Genomic DNA, 26,430 nt, shown 5'->3' with positions numbered 1-26,430 from the left:
CTGTAAACTATGGAAGGGGATTTGAACTTTTTATTCTGCTCCATTGGAAGCACATTTTAAAAGAATTTTTTAAAACTAACTGAAAATACCTGAAGAATCTAACACAGTATGTGTATGAGTATGTATGTATGTACGTTATATCTATAGTATTATATTTTATATACATAAAACACACATTTTAATATTTGAGGTAAGTGAATAATTCCTCTTACTACCATTCTCCCTGTTAATATAAAATTACAAAATTGCTACAACTAATTCAGTTAAATATATTTATTAAGATGGCTAAGTTCTACAAAAATGCATCCATTCATAATTTTGAGTAGATAAACAAAATATAAAAATATTTTTAAGCAAGACACCAAAAAGTATTCATTTTCAACAAAACAATTTATTTTGATATCTTGAAACATCTGACATAATTATGTATATACAAGATCATTTCAATCTACCTCTCCTTTAGTAGTTACATTAAGAGATTACCATATGTCTCAAAAGCAAACTGCTGCAATTTGAAACACAATTTTCCATAAGATCTGGAATGATCTTTCCTAATTATTAAATGTGTCAGCATTAGTATTTTCTCCCATACTCAGATAAAGAAAAATGTTAAAATTTCTGTAACTTTTTTTGTTGTTAATTGAATGTAAAGGTAGTTTGTTTCTCTAAGCACATTGATTGGTAGGCCTCTCTCCCTAAAGTTTTTTTTTAATGTTAAATATTTCTGATCACATTTTCAGATTTAGAAATAAAATGCTGAAATAGTCCAACTGAGCCAGGATTGCTCATTTCTCTCCCCCACTCTGAGGCGCTCTGCAGGAATAAAGTACTGAGGGAGGTACATTAAAATAAGGAGACTCCTTGTGGCTAGCAGCGACTAAATATCCTAGGTACCTAATTTACTGCAGTGGCTTAAGCTCTGGGGAAATTCTGGATCACTAAACTAAAAGTAAGGTTATGTCAATGGATTTTTAAAAGAGTATACTTTAAGAAGGATTATATATAAACATTTAAATAATGTTAATTATACCATGGCTTATCAGAATGTTAGTCTTATAATAATTAGTACCAGCTATTTGGTATGTCTTTTTCTGATTAAACTGATTCCACCACACTGTCTACTTCAATCAGTCTAGTCTAGAGGAGCACTTAAAGAGAAAAAGTTAGAAAATGTCTTCACGAATCAGTTCTTTTAATGTATAGAAGTTTCAATTACGTGACTTGGGCTTGCTTACCACATACCTTTGGTACTTTAAAAAATGTATGTCCATGATATAATACTTTTTAATCCAGAAGTCTGACCCATATTTAAAAATAAAAATTATAAACAAAGCCAATTACACAAGCATGTCGGAAAATAACACACCCTAATATATTTTCAAACGATGACTTGTCTTTTAAAAACCCAAAGGTAACATCTTTCCCAGAGTTAACTAAGAACATCTATGATCCAGAATAAGCAGATTTCATTTAACTATTAATAGCAATGAAGCAGTTGCACACAAACATGTAAACATATGTAAACATTTAAAAATAGAGATACCTTTGAAATGTAAGGGGAAAATGTCAACTTTACATTATAATTTAAGACTAACAGTGAAGATAGCTACTAGAATATAAATGGTCATCAGTTAAAGTTTAATTACTATTCAATAATTCACTCTTTAACAAGAAAATGAGTTTTGATAAATTCAGACCACAGGGACAGATATTTTTCTTGCAGAGCAGTTCTTGCTCATGGTGCAATGCAGCATTCTGTCCATGTAGTATAGTTGTACCTCATTCGTGGTAACACAGGTGATTACATTCAAATGGCATTTAACATAAATTGCACCAAACTGCCCTATAATTTCATTTTGGACTGAATTAATTAACTTCCCAGTAGGTGGCTGAGGTGCTGAACATAAGCCTAAAGAAATACTTGACTGCTTAACCTACCTTCCGTGAGGTATCTCTAATTCAAGATAGCTTCCATTTTTAATAAATAGTAGCAGGTAAAATGCATTTAGTAAGATCCCAAAGGGTGAAGATAAGGCATTTATAATAAATGGATTTAGTTTTCCACATATATTCACATCCATTTAAAAGAAGTCAGGGGGCACTGCAGACAGTTAAGGAGGATTTAACAAAACTCAGCAAGAGTTGGCATGCCTGATATTTTTGAAAGACTATTTACCTTAGGAGGTGTGCATTTAGAATTTTAAAAATGCCTTCTTTGCCCTTGCAAGATATTAAAATACAAAAGTTACCACTTAGTAGCAATTAAAAATAATACTGTCTTAATGCTGACTACGTAATTTATATCCCAGAGCTTGAAATGTAAAGGTAATTGTCTAAGACATTATCTTTAGATCATCAGAATTATCATATCATAAAATATCTATTCTATTTCCCCAATTATATTATCAAGAGCTGACAGCTAACTCTTTGTTTCAAGTTTATAGTCTTCATATATCAAGAAACAAATTAAAAGGACAAACAAGGAATATGAAAGCTCATAAAAAGCTGAAGCAGCTTTCATATTACATGCCATATTTATTTGTCATAAACTTCTGGTTTAAGAAATGAGAAAACAAACACTTCTTTTGAAACACTCTTTGACACAGTGCTTAACTATTTCTGGATTTTTTTTTAAACTGTAAAGGAAGGGAGGAAGGAGAGACAGAAGGAAAGTGGGAAAAGGGGATGAGACAGAGAGAGAGGAGAGGGGGCCAGAGAAAGAAACAAAGACAAAAAGGAAGGAGGGAAGGAGGGAAGGAGGGAGGGAGGGAGGGAGGCAGAGAGGGAGGGAGGGAGGGAAGGAAGGAAGGAAGGAAGGAAGGAAACCAACTTTGTATTATAACTACACTCCTTAGGTAACGGGTAAATTAGCATTTCAGGAGCTGAAGACACCAGATCCATTTCAAAGACTTGTAACATACAGTAAGCTGGGCCCCCCAGAAAGAGACCCAATAATTTGGTGGGGAGGGGGTGGTGGTCCTTGCTCAGGCTTTTAAATGGTTCTAGGTAAAAAGGGCTTCAGTCCTGTTTCAAAGTTCTGCTCTGAGGGCACAACTGCTAGGTAATTTCTATATGAATACTTTCGTTTTCTTATATACCTTAAATCCTTCCTGCTGTTATCTGCATGAGGAAAAATGACAAGAATATAATCTGGAGGTTTTAATACGGATTTGTAATAAAGGAAGGCATCAACTAGGAAAAAAAAAAGAATGCTTAGATGCCAGCTTCAAAACAATTTTGCCTACAGCATCTTCTAGCTCAATAATTTAGTGGCAATGGCAGTCACAAATGCTGTCAAAAACAGCAATGAGGTTTTAAAAAATAACCAAAAAATTCAAACAATAATATCCTTTAGATTTTTAATGTCATTTATTGAAATGGCAAGCATAACAGAAACTTATGAGAGCCTTCTTGTTAGCAAAAATAAGTCCACTTATTAAGGTTTCCATACATGTGATGATCTCTACATGCTATCAAGCAGGCATATAGTATTTTCTTCTCACCAAAAACTGTGTCTGTCCTGGTGTTACCAGTCACAAGAAACCTTTTGTTATCATTACTCCCTCAAGATTCAATTCTTACTAGGAGTCCTGGGCAAACACAAAAGTGTCCTGGCAGTTACATCATTCTCTATAAATGAAAAAGACCCTGCTATCTGAAAATAATGAAAGGCTGCATTTAAATTAATGTGGTTTTTTGGTCAAGTGTTCATTTTGTTTTGTAATAATGTAGTTCTGATCCAAATAGAGTTCTTGTTAGCTTTAAAAAGATCTCAAGAGATTATACACAGGGCAGCAATTTAATTCTTAAATTTTTACTTCTTGCAATGACATTTAGGGTTCAGTGTGATTTGAGATTTTTAGTGCTGTTGCTGACACCTTATGGAAACTATTTGGAAATTCTGATTAGATTTTTAAAACTGTTCTGCTCTTGTTTACAAAAAGCATTATTATAAAAAATGGATTTTTTGTTCCTTTAAGGTATTTTTCTGCTATTTATTCCTCACTTGACTTTATAATCCTGTTTGGGTCACTATGATTAGTTGCTATGGAAATTACCTCCTATGGAAATGATTCCAATGTCACTGTTGTAAGAATATGACATTTAATGAAAAATACCGCTAGCAGACATCAACTCTTACTAGGAAAAGAAAATCTGATTAAAATTTTAAAAAAGAATTCTGAAAATTATTTACCATGGCCAACTTTTCTGATATTTTTGAATCTCTCATCTTCTTTTTAAATAAGTATTAAATGAATTTTAAGGTGTTGATCAGCTACTCACTTCCCTAAATTCCAAAGTCACAATGGAAATTAGCACCACACACAGAAAATTGAATGTAAAGAGCATTTCATCTACCATTTCTCTAAACTAATAAGTGTTATGCTTCGTTTATGAAAGTTAATGCCAACAGTATTTCAGGGCTCATCAAGGAAACAAGTTTGAATAAATAGCACATTACAAATTCCCTTTAAAGATGAAGAATTTAATATTCCAAAATTTATCCCAGGAATTTAAAAGGTCAAGCCTATAAACTAGTGAGTTAAACAATAGATGAGAGCCAGTGAACCATTAGATGAGAATTCCAGAATGCTAAGAAGAAAATTTTCTTGGGTGGATTCTATAATTTGTGGTTTGAATAAAGCCTTTGAAACATTCCATTAGTATTAAAATTCTCACAATGAGAATATGGCTCATATTTAACACATTTTAAATTACTAGACAGTCTCTCCCCAAAAGAAATTTTAATGCTTTATTCCGCCTAGGGCTTATTCACTGCCTGGTACTAATTCAGGAATAAATTAACCCTTCCAACAATTAGGATATTGTCTAGAAACTGCCTCTTGCACACTGCTGGAGAAATCACTTACATTCTGCAAATCAGGAGTAAAAGAGAAATCCATTTCTTCATTATAAAATGTTTTTCTATACCTAATAGCTTATTAATTATTGGTATAAATCACTATATTTACCTACATAATTACACATTATTCTAATGCCTCTGAATTAAGCTTCACAGTTATAGATTTTGTTAAATGTTTTATCATTAAGAGTTTTCTATACTTGTGCCTGAAGCCATGATCTAGGGTCCAGAATGTCTTTGATGGATTTCTGCCTTGGAGCTGGCACTGGCTTGGCTTCAAAATTGGTTTTAGTGTCTGTGTTCTCACCATCACTTAATCTATTTTTCCTGGCAGGTAGAAGTTTTCGAGGAGTGGCCATTGGTTTCTGTAAGTGATGCATTAGGGTTGATAGTTTGGTATCCAACGACGATGTCTGAGATACACTTGTTTTTCCCCAGTTGTCCTTAGCCAATTGATCTGTGTTACTCTGTGATTTTAAGCTGAATGGAAGTTTATCAGAAGGAGGAAGGGGAGCTTGTCTCTTTTTCCCTTTTTCATCATGTAATGGCTCACTTGCAGGAGACAGTATCTTTTTCTGGATGACCATTTGATGGTTACCATCAAAGAGTGTGGCCCAAGGAGGTGGTAAGGATGCTTCATGCTGACCAATAAGGAACTGCCCATTTGTCTCTTCAATTTTTTTTTGTATTATATCCGTTAAACTTTCAGGTTTCATAGGTGAATCAATGCCTATAATAATTTTAAGAAAAAAAAACATGAAAAAATTCAAAAGCAGTATGCACTTTATCTGAATAAGTTCTTTTCCAAACTAGTATGCTATATACAATGGTCATCAAAGACTATGATAAGGAAAATGTTCACTTGTAAAAATAACCACACCATCAGAACTAAAAAGATCATGCACTGCACTAATCATACATTATATACGTAAACATACACATAATACATAGTATATAAAACATAACATACATATAATGTACATAATACATACACATGTATAAATATATTCCTATATAAATTAACAAAATCCAGCTTTCAAAGAAGTGGAGTTATATGAGTTTTCTAAAAAATTCTACAGATTAAGTATTTATGAGATAACATTTCTTGGATTTAAAACCTTATTCTGACTGCTAGGTAAGAAATTTCCTTTTTTACAAAAGCTAGATATACATTAGGATGACTGTATTTGGATGAGTATTCTTTCCTGTAGACCAGCAGAGTCTCTGTTAAAAGGGAAAATGCTTAAAACCAAAAACTCAGGAAAACAGAGTAAAGCCCTCATACCACTTTGGTAATAAGGGTGGTGGGTGAAACTTTCCTTGGGAAAAATAAAGGAACAGAGATAAATGTCTATTAAATGAATTACTGGTATTTTAAAATGTGTGAACCCAAATGTATCATTTTTAACCTAACATTTTAAAGTGAATGTAAGTACAGGTACATTAGTGGCAAATTAAACAGAATTTAGACTGACTTGCACTTGTTCACAACATTATTTACTGAGGCAACGGCACAAAAGTAAACACCCTTCAAGGTGTGGGAAATTGAATATTAGTGAGTCTAGAAATTTAAAATTTTTCAAAATATTAAATATTTTTTTTTTCTGGCTAGAGATGAAAGCTTCCATTCATTAATATGCATTTATCAACACTACTTGAAAACAAATTTAATAAAATACAGAAAAAAATTACTGAACATGATTACATTTTAGAATCTGCAAGTGTTTATTTTCAGAATTTTCATCAGCTACTCAGCTAATATTTATTTTCAGTGCACCTTTACTCATTTTAAGCCTTAAATTTTTGGTCTGATCTCAAGCATTCAGACTATGAAAAAATGTGTATTCATTATTTTGTATTAATTCATCTATTAAACATGAGTTCCTTAGTCTATAATTATAGTCTTTTTTCATTCATTTTGATTGTGCCCTGAAAATTTTAGCATTTTAATGTCAATAGAATAAGCTGCTTCAGTATGGACAATGTTGTTTTCGTTATCCTGCAGCTTAGAAAAGACAAACCCCACTTACTCATATCATGGTAGACTAAGGTTGCCTCTTTTGTCAAGAACAAAGGTGGTTTCCGTGGTGACATAATCTCAATTTTCATAAGTTCTTCACAACAGTGCTTCCATTGGCCTAAGACAGACAGAAAAAAGGTAGACTAGTTTAAAACATAAATGTGAAGATATATATTTCATTTTTAATAGATAGCAATACATTTTTGCTTTGAATAAGAATCAGTGAATTTATAAATAAAGCACTGCCTTAACGGAGGCTTGCAGAAAAACCTAGTACTATCCATAATTTCAAAGTCCAGTTCTGAACATAAAAGTAATCTATTTAAAAAATAAAGTTTGGCCAGGCACGGTGGCTCATGCCTGTAATCCCAGCAAATTGGAAGGCCTAGGTGGGCGGATCACCTGAGGTCAGGAGTCTTGACCAGCCTGGCCAACACGGGGAAACCCCTTCTCTACTGAAAATACAAAAATTAGCCGGGTATGGTGGCAGGTGGCTGTAGTCCCCGCTACTCGGGAGGCTGAGGCAGGAGGATCACTTGAACTCGGGAGGCAGAAGTTACAATGAGCCGAGATCACACCACTGCACTCCAGACTGGGCAATAGAGGGAGACTCTGTCTCAAAAAAAAAAAAAAAAAAAGAAAGAAAAAGAAATACTTCTATGCAAAGACATTAGGCTAAAATCTCTAGGCTATTAAATACTATCCTATTTCACTAAATGGTTAATAACTACTTTAAAATTTCTATTTATTGCAAAAGTTTGTGCAGGTTCTCTTCTTTTAAATAGTAAACATTAAGTATTCGAGATGTTGAAAGGTTAAACAATCAACTGAAATATAGTTACCTAGAAGGAATAGAAAAAAAACATAAAGGAGTGAGGTTTTCAAAAATGGTTTTAACTATGAAAATTTTGATTAAGAAATAAAAATTATTTATTTAACAACTGTCCCTTTAAGATGATTATCATGCTTTTCAAAATCATTTAACTCTAGAAAACACTGTATTTTCATTTAGGTTTTAAAAGGTATATAAAAACCTATTATTATAAAGTCATATCACCCAATAAAATTTTGAGTCTGATTTGTTTTAGGAAGGACACATTAAATAAAGACATTTGGAATAAGAAAAAATACTCTTGAATAAAATCTTTCAACTATTAAGTTAAAATTTAAGTATGGACATTAATGTTTATTTTAATTATGTTTCACACTATTTTAATCTTAAATTTTTTAGATTTCTCCTGAGTGATGTCTAAAAATTTAATATTTTCATACTTACTGTGCACCTGCATGCTGGATAGCAACTATGCTAGTTCCTACGTATCTGTATATTAATTTTATAAGAGTAAGTTACTGAGGTTCACCTTCTTATAGCCTATCTTATACCAATAGAAAAGTAAATGTAATACACCTATGTTGTATATCCATATTTCATATCCAACTTAATTATTTTCTGTGACTTAAAAACTATGGACACTTCATATTTAGTAAAATTACTCATTTTTGTTGTTTGTAGTTGAATATACTATCATAGTAATATGATAATATATGCATAAATTAAAAATCCACCACCATTAGTTAAGAAACATAAAAAAGCCTTTCAGTATGTTTTATTATGATGCTAAGCACAGAATATGATAAAAATTTCAAAATAAGCCACATAGCAACTGATAAAGGGAATAAATTCTTGAGTACAAGGCTTCAAAGGTTGATCTCTATAATGTACATCTAGTAGGATCTGAGATCTGATAACTTATTCCTCCCCACACTTCCTTTTATAGATAAATATATAAGAGCCAGTTTTTTTCTTCTTGGGGGCAGGAAAAAAACCCTATATCTAATGGAAAAATAATGAAACACTTTAAACTGGCACACGTTTCTGTCACATTCTTAGAAAAATTATGATAAAGTACAGTATTTCCTCTATATCGATAAATGAAAGCATTTCATTGTTAAACTAGTAGCAGAATATGAGTTACAATGAAAACTGGAATATAATGCCACATTATTTCACGTGTCACTAAAGTCAGAGGTACAAATGTGTTCATGCGTCAAGACTTTACGATTGAAACATTTATTTTGCCAGCAAATAAATCTCTATGCATAGCTATACATGATAGCCAATATGCTAACATGAAAACAAGGGTGCAATATGAAATATCAAATGGGTATGTTTTGTTCACATAACAATTTATATATTGAAGATGTTTCCTAAAATACCATTTACTGTTATTGTGTTCCCAGTCAAAATAATTTTTTATGCTAAGCTCCTAATGTAACTCAATATTTATATTGTTAAATATTTTTTAAAAATTTAATGTTCCAAATCTACCTTAATTTTCTCTATCTTTGACCTACCATTCTTTGCTCCACTCCTATTGACCATCCAGAACATGTGTCACTCCTCTTTTACATGTTTGTTAACTCATAAATGTTAAAAATAGCTATTACATCCCCCTTGCCCACCAACATCCACCCGAGGCAATTCTTCCCCGGGCTAAACAGATCTACTTCCATAAGTGTTTCCTCCTGAGTTCTAATTATCTCATCTTCCTGGTTTTCTATTCTTAAATAGCGCCAAATAATTGAAATTTGCTCTCAATATTAAATTTCTCTTACTTTATTCTGCCCTGAATACCTACCCTGTACTTTGTTCTATGTACCATACTTCAACCAGGATCACAAGAGGTTGCACCTGTCACTAGGAAAGTTAAACTTTTAAAGTACAAGTCAAATTTTTAGTATGGTATAAACACCTCCATCTTCACTTCATATATCCATACACAATGAATTCTGAATTTTGAAGTATAAATGTAATAGAATTTGTACTTTAAAAATTACATAGGTTGGCAGTTTTTATGCAAAAAAGCATTAAATACCAAAAAAGTAACCAGACCCAAGAACCAAGTTGTCATCAATTCCTTATTATGTTGACAGTATAAAAATGTCATGAGGTTCTTATTCCTTCAAATCCCCATTTTAGCATGATAAATTATTTCACATAATCTAGAGAATGAAAGCATGAGATGATCATCTAATAGTAGCTGATATCTAGACTACATTCCGGTATTATTACCTTCATTTACCTCTCCTCCTGTTCTTATGCACATAACAATTATAAAATAGCTGGGCGCGGTGGCTCACGCCTGTAATCCCAGCACTTTGGGGGGCCGAGGTGGGCGGATCACCTGAGGTCTGGAGTTCGAGACCAGCCTGACCAACATGGAGAAATCTCGTCTCTACTAAAAATACAATATTAGCTGGGCGTGGTGGCACATGCCTGTAATCCCAGCTACTCAGGAGACTGAGGCAGGAGAATCACTTGAACCCAGAAGGCGGAGGTTGCGGTGAGCCAAGATTGCGCCATTGCACTCCAGCCTGGGCAACAGGAGCAAAACTCCATCTCAAAAAAATAAAAATAAAAATAAAACAAATAAAAATACCAAAATCATTTCTAAAAATAAGATAGTCATTTATAAGACGGATTCTCTAAGACAGAGCATTTAGTAAAATGGTTACAGTTTTAGCTATGATTAGCAAAAGCAAGGAAGTTCTTGTCTTTTAAGTTATACACCTGAGATCTGCTGAAATTTTTTTTTTTTTTTTTTTTTTAAGACAAGAGTCTTGCTCTGTCGCCCAGGTTGGAGTGTACAGGTGAGATCTTGGCTCACTGAAACCTCTGCCTCCTGGCTTCAAGCAATTCTCCTGCCTCAGCCTCCCAAGTAGCTGGGACTACAGGCACGTGCCACCACGCCTGGCTAATTTTTGTATTTTTAGTAGATATGGGGTTTTACCATGTTGGTCAGGCTGATCTCAAACTCCTGACTTCAGGTGATCCGCCTGCCTCGGCCTCCCAGAGTGCTGGGATTACAGGCATGAGCCACCGTGCCTGGCCTGAAAATTTTAACTAAATAAATGTGGTACATGCTGATAAACATGAAACGAATATTTGAACATTTATTGAGTGTCTAGGATGATACTTAAGGAAAACAAGTCCTAAACAATCCAAGAAGGCTATGGAGGGAATCCTCTAGTTCAATGCTGTGAACCAGAAACCTCTTCAGGCCTAAGTTTTCTCATCTTCAGAGCAAAGGGAAATAATTTCTACCTCACAGGAGTGTTATGAGAAATAAATGAAATAATCTGTTATATGGGAAATAATCCATAAATTTAGATCCCTTTCTTGCCTCTTACCCAACTTCTAACTTGAGGGCTGCAGGTATTAACTCTTCCTCATAGTGTTCCAGAAAACAGAATTCCTAAAATGTCTGTCCCTAGGATTATTTCTACGAGTTGCAGAAATAATTTCCCTTTTTTGGAAATGTCTCCACTTTCTATGGAATAGCATTAAGTAGACAAAATACTGGTAGTATCTATCAGTAGGCTTTGTTTGATCAGAAACAGACATTATCAACATTCTACATTTTCAATATAATGATAATATGCTGTTTGACTTATTGTCAGTAAACACAAAGAACTGTTACGATTTCAGTATTTTCCTGTTGATAAAATTCCTCCTTGAGAAATATTAGAACCTCATATATTTTACACACTAGAGCCCTATTACATTACCATCCATTGTTTTTATGTCCATGTAACTGGACCGTATTATTGAGATGAGAAAATCATATGTGTGTGGTTTAAAAAGAAACCTGTCTGGATGATGTCCAAGAAGATGATAACGAATCTGGAGTTAAGGGAAGGCTACAAAAGTGAGACTCCTGAATGTTTCAATATTTTAGGATCATCATTATCCTGGAAAAGTTTTTTGTTCCTCAAATGGCTTCTTATCCCTTGGATCAAATACATTGCCTTCAACAGTTAAATCCTAACATTTTGAGAGAATATGGTCTGGTTGTTTTAGTGAACAAAGGGAGCTTCAAAAAGTAGGAGGTAGAGATGCTAGAATCCAAACGTATACTATACAATAGTCAGGCACTGGAAAGAGACTGAGAGAAAGAAGCATCAGTGCATTGATGATACACTACCATTTTTTCAAGAACATAAAAAATTTTTGCTACAAACTCCAAGATTATAATTTTAAGATTGCTGTGCACATCCTTTTAGGCTACATAAATACACAACTAAAAAAATCCAAATATCTATTTACTAAGATCAAAGAAATGCTGCCAGAAGGCTTCCATCCACTTCTGAAGATCTTCTCTATTGTCAACTGCAAAAATCTGAGTTATAGCTTGTCCAGGAACAGGATTGATGACAGAGAAATTATGGATTCTTTTCTTGGCATCCTTATCCATTGCCCGGATTCTGGTTTCCTAAAAATTAAGAAAAAAATTTGGGTTTTGCATGAGAAAATTTCTGTAATGATCAAACAAATGTTTTATTGCTTAGCTACCATATTTATACCTGATGTAACCATAATCTTATTGCTGATCATTTGAAATTTAAAACATGTGATTTTGAGAATTTTTTATATTCAAACTCCAATCTTTTTTAAAAAGAATGCTTTATATAAAATACTGAATAATGTCTTATATTATGCTATATATAGCACTTATGCTAAATTACATGAGATTAAAACATAACCCCTGTTTTGATCTATCTCAGTTTAAGCAGAAGTTTAGTCTTTTATATACATCTTAAAATTTCCAATAAAACAAGTACAGCATGTCATAGCTATAATGTGGATTACATGTTAACAATATTTCAAATTAATAAAATAGAAGAATCAGTAAAGTATGTTTCTTATTCCAATATTCATGCATAATATCTAGTGCTATCAGTTAAAACAGTAAAACTGTAACTTAGTGTTTACTGTAGCAAAACAGTTAGGTTTTCCTCATTAACATTTATTTTGTAAGTAACATTCATTTACAAAGTTCATAGCTAAAGATCCATAAAGTAATATAATCTTTATAATGTTTAAATTATTTTTAAAGTGCTAAGTACAACACTACCGCAAAGACAATGGTTTCATTCACGCTGATAGTCTAAACCTTTTTTCTGAGTGATACTAGAATGCTATTATGATGACACTTATTGATTCTATACTTAGAAGATTCTGAGAAGTCTATTCCCAAGTCACACACAGGCACAGCCATGCCACATGGTAAGCTGGCAACTACATGTGGCTTTGACCAAGGAATATTGGGGGATAAAGTCTGTACTAGAACTATCTATTACACAAAGATAGAGATTTGATGCCTAGATAATGACTCACTTTCACTATTCTAGGGTAATGCTGTACAGTACAAGTACAATGTGAGCCACATATGTAATTGAAAATTTTCTAAATACCACAATAAGTAAAAAGAAACTGCTGAAATTAATTTAACGATGTATTTCATGTAACTCAGCATATCTAAAATATGTTGAAGGCTTTCATACTAAGCCTTCAAAATCCAGTTTGTATTTTACACTTTCAGCACATCTCAATCTGGACCAGCCACATTGTAAGTGTCTAACAGTCACTCCAGGATAGTGGCTACTGCACTGTACATAGTGGTTCAAGAGAATCATGGTTAAGCCTACTGTAATGTGTGACAAGGATATTTTGGCTGGTAGTAATAAAGGCTGATTAAGAATAGAAAGAAATTCTTCACTGAGTAAAGTGTGAAGAGAGGCTATACAGTCACACACCAAAACCTACATATACATACAATATGTAATGATGTAGTCATTACAGAAGTAGCAGGGTTAGGAAGAAAAGCTATCCATTCCCTGAAAAATGGATAAATACAGGCAGGTGAACACCGTATATACTACACAAGGAATTCCCTTCTGAAGGAATAAATTCTTATTCAAAAACCGCAGGGGAAAAATGTATGTTGTATAAAGCGGCAACATAACTTTGAACCTTTAGAGTATCACAAAATATAACAATCATTAACTATCTTAGAGACAGTCTATCCTGTCACAGTAGAAATCTAGGAATGTGAGTGTCTTTAGAGGACTGTAATGGGACTTATGCCCAGTATCTTAATTTGATCATAATAGAGTCTTTTTACACTTCTATGTCTTGGTAATAAACTTTGTGAATTAATTCTTTTAAGTAATTACTTTTATTATGTAACAAATTTTGCCCTAAATGGTATCATTGGAGCTCAAAGATGCACCTAATCATCCACTGTAAATATAAAGCTTATAATCACAAGCAGAGAATGACTTAAGCTCTAGGAAGAATCTTTGATATGCTACTCTTATCAGACTAATTAAAGGTTAAATCATAGTAGGGGAAAAACCCTCTATTGTATTACAAAATAAAATAAAATAAAAAGTATTCTTGTTACTGAAATTGTGCTTCCCTTCACCAATTCCATTTTAATAAACATTTCTGACTACTTTTTGTATAAAGGATTAAAGTGGATTCAATCTTTAAATAAGGGAAATTTGATTTTTATAGATGAATTTGGATATTTTTACCAAGGTATCATTTCAAATGAAACCACTACATAGAAAATCTGATGAACTCAATCATTTATATCCTTCTAAGAGAATATAATGCAAAAATATATAAATACTACTGTATATACTCCATTAATTCTGGTAGCCATAAATATCACTACATTTTTAAAACATGAGAGGTTTTTAAAAGGTGCAAATGAAATGCAGAATTTGAATTAACTTCTATATGTTATCATCCAAAATAATTTAATGGAAAACTTTTAACCAAAAAAATGCGTGTCGAAGAAAAAGTGATTAATACAAGTAAAGTTTCTTAGAGTGTCAGAAAGTTCATGCAAGCTGTTTTTTCACTGTGGGAAAATATCAACAATAGTTCTCAGGTCTTCAATTCTCAAAAAAGGAAGTGATTAGAAAACACTAAGGTGAATTTTAGGACTGTTATTTATGGGCATATCTCCTCTTAGGAGAAGTATCTCCTCTTAGGGTATGAAAACAAGGAACTTGGTAATTCCCTGCCTCCCCCCATATTTCTGCCACCTAAAATATTGCCTAGTACTCAGTAAATGGCTAAAAAATATTTAAAGAATAAAAAAATGAAATAGGAAAAGAACAACTCAAATAATGATTAAAAAGTTTTGTATTGATATACCCAGATCCTAGAAATAATCTCCAATCCTTTATGAGGAAACGTGTTCTGTGAGAAGTATTCTATTAAGCCCAGCGTTTCCTGTATTGTTTTTGCTAATCTCAAAACTTCAGTTATCTAGGAGGTTTTATAGTCAACTTTTCTTGATTTGTAAATAGATTTGAGATTATTCACTGTGTAATTTTAATCTGTAGCTGGGTTTGCTCTTCATCAGTCTGCAATTTTTCACTCCATGAGATGGTGGTGTTACCTAGAGAATGCCAAGTGAAATCAATAAAAACATAAACTGGGAAGTCAATTTTGTAATAAAACATAAACTCTAAAGTCACAGGAAAGTTTCATTTAGGTTTTTAAAAATTATTATTTTGAATTGAAACTGTACTTCCTCCTCTTCATTTCCATATACATGGAAAATTACTAGATCAGGATAAGATTTATAAATTATGTATGTTACTTTTGACTATACGACCATAAAAAATGCACCCAGATTATGGTCTCTAAATATTCTTTACTAAAAAAATCAGAGCTTTTTGAAGAAATGGCTGACTCTCAGCCTGGACCAGGAAATGTATAAGATGATTCTGGAACATCTTGTCCTATCAGAAATCTAAGATTCCTAGGGTTATGTCAAAAGGATTCAAGAGTCAGCAAGAAGGGGCTTCTACTAGTCAAACATTGGACATTGATTAGAACATTGATTAGAATAGCAATGGCAATGGACAGACACATGACATGTATTTAAATCTAAAAATTCATAACGATATTTAAAAACTAACTCATTGGTCACCTGTGAAAGATGGTAGGAAACTATCTCATTGTTTTGGTAACTGACATATAAATGGGGAAAAACAAACGAGCAAACAAACAAACAAAAAAACAAAAAAAAAATCCAAGCACTTATCCTGTCTTCCCTATAAGAATTGTACTTCAGGGTAACCAAATAGCTGATGAAGTAGAGGCATTCCAGCTAGAAGGAATGTATAAATACTACCGGTTTGTAATCCTTAATGAAATAAAGGATCTAAAACAATGCTCATCAGTGGTTGTTAAGATGAGTGGAAGACCTAGATATATGATATGCTTCTTGATGAAAGTATATGACCCTTCCTAAAATGTATTCTTACTAACCAACCAACAAATCTGAATATGATCCAAAAATATAAGAAAAAAGGCAGGCTGGGTGTGGTGGCTCATGCCAGTAATCCCAACACTTTGGGAGGCGGAGGCAGGTGGATCACTTGAGGTCGGGAGTTCGAGACCAGCCTGACCAATGCAGAGAAACCCCATCTCTACTAAAAATACAAAATTAGCTGGGCGTGGTGGCACATGCCTGTAATCCCAGCTACTCGGGAGGATGAGGCAGGAGAATCGCTTGAACTTGGGAGGCAGAGGTTGCAATAAGCCGAGATTGCTCCACTGCTCTCCAGCCTGGGCAACAGGAGCAAAACTCCGTCTCAAAAAAAAGAAAAAGAAAAGAAAAATGGCAACCCAGGGATGCAGCTAGAAAAATCCAGACTATGGAAAAACCCTGCAGGATAAAAGATCAATTTCTTCAGCAAATAAATTGTCTACGGTGTGTGTGTGTGTTTCTAGGGGGGAGTTAGAGGTGTGAGGGAACATAAGCCAACATATTCATTATTATTATTATTATTGTTAAACTTTTAAGTTCAGGGGTACAAGTGCAGGTTTGTTACATAGGTAAACTTGCGTCATGGGGGGTCTGCTGTAAAGATTATTTAATCACCCAGGTGTTAAGCCTAGTAACCATTAGTTATTTTTCCTGATCTCCCTCTTCCCACCCTCCACACTCTCCGACAGGCCTCAGAGTGTGTTGTTCCCCTCTATATGTCCATGTGTTCTCACCATTTCGCTCTCACTGATAAGTGAGAAAATGTGGTATTTGGTTTTCTGTTCCTGTGTTAGTTTGCTAAGGACAATGGCCTCCAGCTCCATCTGTGTCCTTGCAAAGGACATGATCTAGTTCATTTTTATGGCTGCAGAGCATTCCATGATATATGTGTACCACATTTTCTTGATCCAGCCCACCGCTGATGGGCATTTAGGTTGATTCCATGTCTTTGCTACTGTGAATGGTGCTGCAATGAAACTATGCGTGCAGGTGTCTTTATAATAGAATGATTTATATTCTTTGGGTTACATACCCAGTAATGGGATTGCTGGGTCGAATGGTATCTGTCTTTAGGTCTTTGAGGAATCAACACACTGTCTTTCACAATGGCTGAACTAATTTACACCCCCACCAACAACGTATAAGCATTCCTTTTTCTAAAGAGACTTAAAAGACCTAATCAATCAACCATAATATGTGGCCCTTATTTGGATCCTAACGCAAAAACTTACAAAAATTGAGACTAGGGATCTTAAAGACTGCCTGGATTTTTAACGATATATTAACTACATATAATTATATCTACATATGATAACTTATATATAAAACCATAAATTTTCTCAAGTGTGACAATTGGAATATTTACAAGTAAAATGATATGGTCTCTAGGATTTGCTTCAAAATATATCTAATGTGGGGGCAGTGTGTGAGAGTACAAATGGATTCATTTATACTATTCTATGTATAAATTACCTTGAATTTTTTTCCAAAGAAAACAATTAAAAAATAAAATACCAACACAAAAACCAAAGTCAGTCTATTATTAATGCCTCTTTCTTAGCTGTAATGCAGATAATATCTCACATCTTCCTTACAAACATGCTGTAAAGATAAATGAGTTATTTGAAAAGTGTTTCGTCTGAAGTCCTGTTAATCAGCAATGAAGACAAAATGTTGGTGCTAAAAACAAGCTTTAGACTTTATATATACTCTAATGACAAAAAAGGATATCTTCATGTATACGACAAGGAATGTTTGAAATATGTAATGCACAGCTATAAGTTAAACCAACCATGAGGTATGATTAGTATCAGTTTAATATAATTATTTTAAATTTATATTAATTAAATCAGATGTAAACTACAGGAAAATGTTTGAAAAATTATTTTTGCTATATTTACTTTTAAAAATCTGAATAGTTGATATGATTAGATATTAAGGAAACTAACATAATTGGATTAAAATCCCATGTGCTTCATAATAATTTTGCTTTCTAGGTTCCATGATAAATATAACAAAAGTATTTTCAAAACAATTTATCCAAGGTCTACTACACTAAGTAGTGTTATTGACTTGTTTAGTACAGATTTTATTAAAATGAATGATGTATATAATATTTAAAACAAGAAAAGACTTGATCTCAAAGACTCACACTTTTTTTTAACCATCACACCCCTCACCATATTGACAATGGATAAAGCTTTAGTTAACAAAATGCTTTCTATAATGTGTAGGAAATTCAGTTAACTACCTGTTATTGAGAATGTCTTGCTCAAGAACATTCTTGTAAAGTTTTCTGAATTTGAAGCAATCACTTTTAAGTAAATTGCCCTTTCAAATTTGGATTGACAATGGGAGGGGAATAGCTTTTAGGCTTTTCTTCCCTTAATGTGACTATTTCCACAGACGGCTCCCTATGAAAATTAATGAACTAACTTAGCCTTACAAGAAATGCCATTTAGAAGGACAAGAATTATAGCTTGAGAACAGATCCTGTGACCTAAATAACAGAACTATTATTTATATACCTTAGCAACTGTGAAATTTATGTTTTCAAATAATTTTTAAGTAGCATTAAGGAAAATTATTTTCATGAGAAAAGAAGACAACCAAAAGACAAAAAACTCTGATTTGTATTTAATGTTTAACATTATTAAGCTTAAAGATCTTAGAGACCAACCATTAGAAATATACTAAAAACTAAGAGAAACACTATTCTTTTTTCCTGAGATGGAGTCTCACTCTGTCACCCAGGCTGGAGTGCAGTGGCACAATCTCAGCTCACTGCAACCTCCACCTCCCAAGTTCAAGCAATTATCCTGCCTTAGCCTCCCAAGTAACTGGGACTACAGGCGTGTGTCACCATGCCTGGCTAATTTTTTGTGTTTTTAGTAGAGATGAGGTTTCACCCTGTTAGCCAGGATGGTCTCGATCTCCTGATCTCGTGATCCGCCCGCGCTGACCTCCCAAAGTGCTGGGATTACAGGCGTGAGCTACCACACCCAGCCGAGAAACACTATTCTTAAAAGTTTTATTTGATCCTTACCTGCTGTATCAGAAAATACCAAACTGGTTTTTATCCTTTGTTTATTTAAGAATACATTGTTCGAGACCACCCTGGGCAACATGGTGAAACTCCATCACTACTTTAAAAAAAAAAAAAATTTCTGGGGTAATTAACACTTTTAGGTAAATAATAGTTATGGCCAGTAGCTAGCTGTTTTGTAGGCACTACCAACAGGGCACAGCAAAAACTTCAAAAATTAGCCGGGCATGGTGGTAGGTGCCTATAATCCCAGCTACTCAGGAGGCTGAGGCAGGAGAATAGCTGGAACCCGGGAGGTGGAGGTTGCAGTGAGCCAAGATGGCACCACTGCAATCCAGCCTGGGCAACAGAGTAAGACTCCGTCTCAAAAATAAATAAATAAATAAATAGAAAAAAAAAAAAAAAGAATATACTAAGAAGCTGGGTATGGTGGCTCATACTTGTAATCCCAGCACTTTGGGAGGCTGAGGCAGGCAGACTGCTTGAGCCCAGGAGTTTGAGACCAGCCTGGGTAACATGGTGAAACCCTGTCTCTACAAAAAATACAAAAATTAGCCAGGTGTGGTGGCATGTACTTGTAGTTCCAGCTACTAGGGAGGTTAAGGTGGGAGGATCCCTTGTGTCTGGGAGGTGGAGGCTGCAGTCAGCTGTGATAGCACCATTGCACTCCAGCCTGAGAGACAGGGACAGACCCTGTCTCAAACAAACAAACAAACAAACAAACAAACACAAAACCAAAAAGAAAATGCTAATAGCATGTCTCCCTTACAAATTTGCAAGGTAAGAAAAACAATCAAAATATCTACCTTAGATTTAAAAACCACGTAATTTAAAACACTGAACAGATAAAAACCTATTAATTTATCACTATATGGACAGTGAAGGTAGGGCAGGGAGGAAGATAACACTCATCTGCTACCCCTGGAGGGAGTAATATCAACTCCAATATATATTACCAATACCAATGCAATACCAATACACGACACCAACTTCTTACCCTGAAAATTGGCAATTAAGATACCAAGTATTTATCCTGCCTTTTCACAAGAGACTGTAATTCATCCCTAGTTGATAAGAAAAACTTCTTTACAAAAAGAATGCCAAAAGGAAGGACATATGTAGAAGGAAAGTAGCATGAGAAAATCACCCAGAATCTCCCGTGTAATAACTGATTTAGGCAAAGACAATCACAGGTGGCTAAAACCATTATGTGAAAGATTGTTAGAAAACAAACACAGTCACACAGTGCCAAAGTGTCTCCTCACTGACTACTTGCTAATAGTAAAGAGGGAAGATCACTTTATGTTGGTGAGAGGGCATCAACAGTAGTGGCGACAACCTGACCTAATGAGCCTCCTAACGGGAGGCTCTATAAAGTACTAGTCTGTCATCAACCATAAAATATTCTAATAAAAATATTTTACATAAATACAATCAAGCCTCCAGACCTCATTTACAAATTAGAAGAATTGTCAAGGATGCATAATTCCTGAATAATCCTGGACTGAAGACCTGAGCTAAAAGGCCATTTTGGGAAAACGGGGAAATCTGAATGTGGACTGAATATTAGGTGACATAAGCAAGTTATTTTTAATTTTCTTAGCTGTGATAATGGTATGATGATTATGTATCTATATGAAAGGTCCCTGTTTTTATTATTAGGAGTTACATGTTGAAGTATTCAGGAATGAAGTATCATGATATCAAAGTCTTATGTTCAAATGGGTCATCAAGAAATGTAGATTTAAGCAAAGAGATAATGTAAATATGACAAGATGTTAACTGCTGAGTCTAGGTGGTATGTATATGGGCCATCAGTATAGTTTTTTTTTTCAACTTTTCTGTACATTTGAATCATTTTGTAAGTTGAGAAAAAACAAAAATTACTTTAAAAGGAAAAATAATTACATAACAGTCATGTTTTAGGAAGTAACAAATATATTTCTTGACTGGGATAGTGCTTGATTTTTTCAATAAGGAGATCAGTGAATTCACTATTAAGAGGGAAGTTTTCAGGTGAATGGAAAAATTCAAAGGAAGCCTGAGGTAGAAGTAAGAACTACAAAGAGAAAAAGGCTTCTAAAGAGAAAAACACAGGAAATCAACACTGGAGAAAATTAAGATGGCAATATTGCAAAGAAGGAAAACAGAATACTTTGTCATCAGTTTCATCTTTGAGATTAACAATTAAATTATATTTATTTATATTCTATAATAATAAATATATCTTTCCAACCTTAACTCTTATTTCATGTCTAATTTTAAAAATGCTCTTTTGTACTTTAGACAGAAGTTATGTACAATGGAAGAGATAATTAAGTCACCGGTCCTCAAGGTCAAATGTAGCTCACATTGTCTCCAAGTATAAGGCTAAATCTATACAAATTACTAAATTAATAATTTTCCTGTGATATGTAATGGCCAATTGTGGAAGAAACACTGGAATTTGTAAGTCTGCTGATTTCAGTCATCTTAACAATGCCACTGATTGACTACAAAATCTCATTAGTCACCTGGCCATCAGCCTTTATTACCACAAGGAAAAGTAAATCAATTAAAATAGGTCAATTCAGTCAGGCCATATAAACATTGTCACCACTTTTCTGGAATTAGATCCTTGTCATCAGACTGATAATACAGACACACTGACTACAATAACACAGTTTTATTATAAATGTTCTCTTAAATTTAAATCGTAAAGTTTCCACACACATGCCTAAGCCATCGCCTATAAGTATACTATGGTTTCATGCTCAGAACCTCATTTTATAGCTACTTTTTAACTTTCAAAATTGATTTACAGTGATATGAAGAGAGGAAAAAGTCTAATTTTGCCTTCCAAATCTAGTCTAGCAGTACGCCTATGAGGAAATAGCAAAAACAGTCCATGAATTTTTATCTATTTTTTCCTACTCATTAGGAAAAGGGTGAGCCACATAATTTTCCTTACTAGTTTGGAAAGTTCTATCTGATCGCTAAGACTATTTCTTCACTTGTAAAAGAAATAATGTACCTGTAAAACAGGGCTGCCATACCTGCTTTGCCTACCTTAAAGGGCTGAGATAAGGCGAGTTAAATTCCTTCAAGACTGTCTTCAAATAAAACTAATGACTTTAAAAATATCATTTGTTTAGATTACATTTTAATTTATTTTATGACTGAATATTCTATGGTATAAAATATAAGAAAAAAATTAGTAGGATTTCATTTTTACTCCTCAGCTATTTAGTAAACGCCAAAGTAGACATAATCATATACACAGAACTTTTACCAAAATTATTTAAGCTGAATCTAGTGAAATAATTAGTTACACACAGATCTGGAGAAATTCTAAGAAGAAAACTGGCCTGGACTTTCAAAAAATGTCAATGTAATGAAAGGCATAAATAAATAAAGGCAGGAGGTGAAGGGCACAATATAGATGAAAGGAATCAAAGGAAATGCTGACCAGATGCAGTACATGATCTTTGATGAGGTCCTGGATCAAACACTAAATAAAAATTAGAAAGGATATTTTGGGGACAATTAGAGCAATTTCTTCTGTATATTAGATAATATTGTATCAACAATAAACTTTTTTGACAGTAGTATTATGGTTACAAAAAAGTGTCCTTGGCTTTAGGAGAAATATGCTAACATATTCAGAGAAGAAATGTTATGTTGTTTGCAACTGATTTTAAAATGGTTCAGAAAAAAATTTTAACTAGAGAGAAAGCAAATGTGGCAAAATGTTAACAACAGCTGAAGAGTCTAGATGAATGGTATACAGGTGTTCATTATTCTGTTTCAATTTTTCCATCTGAAATTTTCAAAAGACTAAAGTGTGAAAAAGCGGCAGGAAATACAACACTGCATAAACCAAACAAAATAAAAAGTTGGCAAGTAATGAAAAAAGCATGTCAATTTTTCATTAATAAAATTACATATTTCAAAAACCTAATTTTCTAAGCCAAAATAGATTCATTATAATACTGATGTATTATGTCCTTGATTTGTCAAAACAAAACAGTTTAAACAAAACAGTTAAATTAGGTGAATTTATATAATAAAAGGTCTCACTAAAAGACTTTCTGTAAGTAAAAAGCAGTGTGATTTCTAAAAGCGGAATAGAAATAGACAAAAATGTTATTATTGGAAAAGATCATGAAACTAAACTCAAGTCTTTATAGATTAGTAGACTGGTACCCACGGGTTTTCAGGAATACAACTATTATATAGAAGGACATACAACTTTACATTCTTCTTTAAAGGATAATTTCAAAGACAAGGAGAACAAATGTGATGGCTCATGTTTTATCACACACTTCAACTACACCAAAAACAAGCAAAGTAGAACAACTAGAAACAACTAGGGGCAGCCCACAGGCAAAAACCATGATATTTTGGTCTAGAAATGCAATTATTCTAGAGTAGGAATGCTCTAAAAAATGAGGAAAGAAAAATCCTCTAATCAACACTAGACTTGAACAATAGACAAAGCTAAATTTAAGACCGTGAAGTAGAAGAAACTAAGTCTGCCTTATATTGAAGTTTTCCTATAGGATTCTAGATGAAAAAATTGTAGCTAGATTTCAATAGTCTCCTTTGTATCAAACCAGTATATATATACTTGACAAATTCTCTAGGTGGTGTGGTACTACTTTTTAAATGCAGTATAAGCACTCAACTATTCTAAATGGACTGGCAGGCTTTTCTGTTCTGACAGAAGATTGGACAATTGCCCATCAATCCCATAAGAAATCAGAAAGTATAGTCAAGAATGTCTTTTTATGGCTTCATTTGAATACTAACTAGAAACAGCATCACTATAACATGAGCTAACAATTTATGTTTAATCTCAAGTAAATTCAGAAAAAATTTAAATATACTGTTAATGTGGAGTTACATTCTCTGCTTTAAAACCTATTTACTGGTATAGATGTCCATTACTATGTTTTCTTAGGAAATATACATTTTCTTATAACAGATAAGCTCTAATAGAAAAACAGAAACAGATTAATCATATTTATGAAGTAACCTGTTTTTACCAATGCTTCTCTTTTATTTATAAGACAACAACAAGTAAACTGCACAGACAAAAACAAACTTCCTAAGATATATCTTTTTTTTCTCAAAATAGCATTTCCTTTACCTTGTTAATGGGTACTACCAAAGCTGGTTCCACTTTAGCTTCAATTTCCTCTGGACTGTAAAAACAATAGAGTTTACCTCCTCGCAAAACACAATACAGCCTTCTCCAACTAATCAGACCTTCTATCAATTGCTAAAAAAAAAAACAAAAACAAGACACTATCAATTTTAAGTTATTATCACTTTAACTCTAAATTCATCAAAATACTTATCAAGGTTAAATTATTTAGAATTTTTAAAATGTGATGGAATTATCCATTAATTTGATACACAAAAGGTTAATTGCCCCAAATCCAAGAGTATGTTAATATCAGAAAAGTTTGGAATTCTTAAAGGCATTAAGTGAAATGGAGGCAACGATTACCACCTAACTTTTACACACATAAAACCATAGATCAATGGTGTTTTAGAAAAGCTAGTTGATTAAAAATTAGTGCTTACAATGCTATAGCAATTCATCAAATGACTCAGGAAAATTATAAAAACAATTCTATATGTTCAAAATATTATTTTCCCTTACTGTTCTCAGAGCATCGGAAAATGGCAACTACCCTTTAAGAATGCAAATTTTCTTTCCTTCTAATGGAATCTTTTAGAAAAAGCTATTGATTCATTGAAGTTCACAATTAATTATTTACTGAATATAAATAACTATGGTTATAAATAAATCAGCAGTAGGTGGCACAGAGGCAGGCAGCTTTGGAAGCTCAGAGTCCTAAACCGTGCCAAATGCTGTCTGCCAGAAAGACCTTTATGTGAAAGGTGTTGAGCAGCCCTCATCAGTTTCCACAAGGAGACCTCTGTTGCTGATTATCCTGTTGCGGCTATTAATGAAGCAGAGGAGCATGGAGAGGTAGCGCCTTAGCCATCAACATTGCAGCAGGTCCCTCCCTGCCTTGTCATTCTTTTCACCCCGCACCCCCTACAGTTTATATCATAACTGTATATATATAGATAACTGTTTATATATAGATAACATTTAGAAAACTGACATTTAAAAAAAGACTTAAAAAATACTTCTCAATATCAGAAGGTGAAACAACTGCCAGTATATTAAGATTTAAAGTAGAGCTACAATTGTTGTAGGATATTTAAAGTCCTCTAACCTGCTGATTAAGAAATCCTGCAAATGCATCCTCAGCCATACAAGCTGGCTGGGCAACTAGTCGGCAGCACATGTTGCCATACAGGGGAAGCCAAAATGAAGACTCCTCTATTTAAAGGAGAAAGAAAAAAAATCAAGTTATAAATATGTTTATTTACGGTCATCATATATTTTGATTTTTCTCTTTTTACAATTTTGTTTTGCTTTGTACAGAACATATTTTAGAATTAGTTTCATGTAAAGATTCATCCTACCCAAATATCAGTGCCATATTTAGTGAGAAAATCAAATATGAGAATAGAAAGGACAGGATAATATTAAACTGATAGTTTATAGCATGCTATCACCTGAATAAAAATGAACTGTTTAGTCTCTTGTTTGATTTTAATTATTCAATGAAAGTTGTTCAGAGAATATAAGTGATCTCATTTAATATAAAAACATTCTAATAAAGTAATTTACGTTTGTCAAATTCTACTTTTTGCTCTGATTTTCATTATAATAATTAGAAAAGTGATCCTCTGAATAAAATATTATTTCCCTTTGCAAGGCCGAGGCAGGCGGATCACTTGAAGTCAGGAGTTTGAGATCAGCCTGGCCAATATGGGGAAACCCTGTCTCTACTAAAAATACAAAAATTAGCTGGGCATGGTGGTGCATGCTTGTAGTCCCAGCTGCTTGGGAGGCCGAGGCAGAAGAATCGCTTGAGCCCAGGAGGCGGAGGTTGCAGTGAACTCAGACTGCACCACTGCACTTCAGCCTGGGCAACAGAGCAAGACTCCATCTCAAAAACAAAGCAAAACAAAACAAAAACAAAACCAAAAAACATTACTTCAGAGAACTTAAGATAACTTAATCAACATTTTTGGCCCTTCCTCCTCCCCTTCTCTTGCTGAATAATTCAGTCATAAGTCATTAGATAGAGCCCCCAACATGAACATCTGTGCCAGGACTGGAGAAGGAGCTGTGGTGTGCTAGAAATGGATGATGGAGACAGGCAGAATGAGAATGGTGAGTAGCAGGGGCTGCCTGCTGGAGGTATCAGCACCTGAAGGGGCTGAGAGGATGATGACACTGGGGCGCAGCCTAATTTGGGACTCTGTCTTGAGCAAGCAGGGTAAAAGAGGT

General features: G+C 33.7%; 1 protein-coding gene across 2 annotated transcripts in view; it reads right to left on the bottom strand.

The window, feature by feature from the left end:
* Nucleotides 1–258: 258 nt before the first annotated feature.
* Nucleotides 259–26,430, bottom strand: part of RTKN2 (rhotekin 2) — a 75,634-nt gene continuing 49,462 nt past the window's right edge. For both annotated transcript variants that reach the window (XM_002820911.6, XM_009245580.4), the window contains 5 exons: nt 25,304–25,410; nt 24,199–24,330; nt 11,992–12,157; nt 6,895–7,002; nt 259–5,594 (listed from right to left, as the gene is read on the bottom strand). In XM_002820911.6, the coding sequence (XP_002820957.2) occupies nt 5,059–5,594; nt 6,895–7,002; nt 11,992–12,157; nt 24,199–24,330; nt 25,304–25,410 (1,049 nt within the window). In that variant the 3' untranslated portion in view covers nt 259–5,058. The remainder of the gene's footprint in view (nt 5,595–6,894; nt 7,003–11,991; nt 12,158–24,198; nt 24,331–25,303; nt 25,411–26,430) is intronic.

This window comes from Pongo abelii, chromosome 8, assembly GCF_028885655.2.
Source record: "Pongo abelii isolate AG06213 chromosome 8, NHGRI_mPonAbe1-v2.0_pri, whole genome shotgun sequence".
NCBI lineage: Eukaryota > Metazoa > Chordata > Mammalia > Primates > Hominidae > Pongo > Pongo abelii.
The sequence above is the reverse complement of the archived record's forward strand: the minus strand, read 5'-3'. Positions and strand labels throughout refer to the sequence as shown.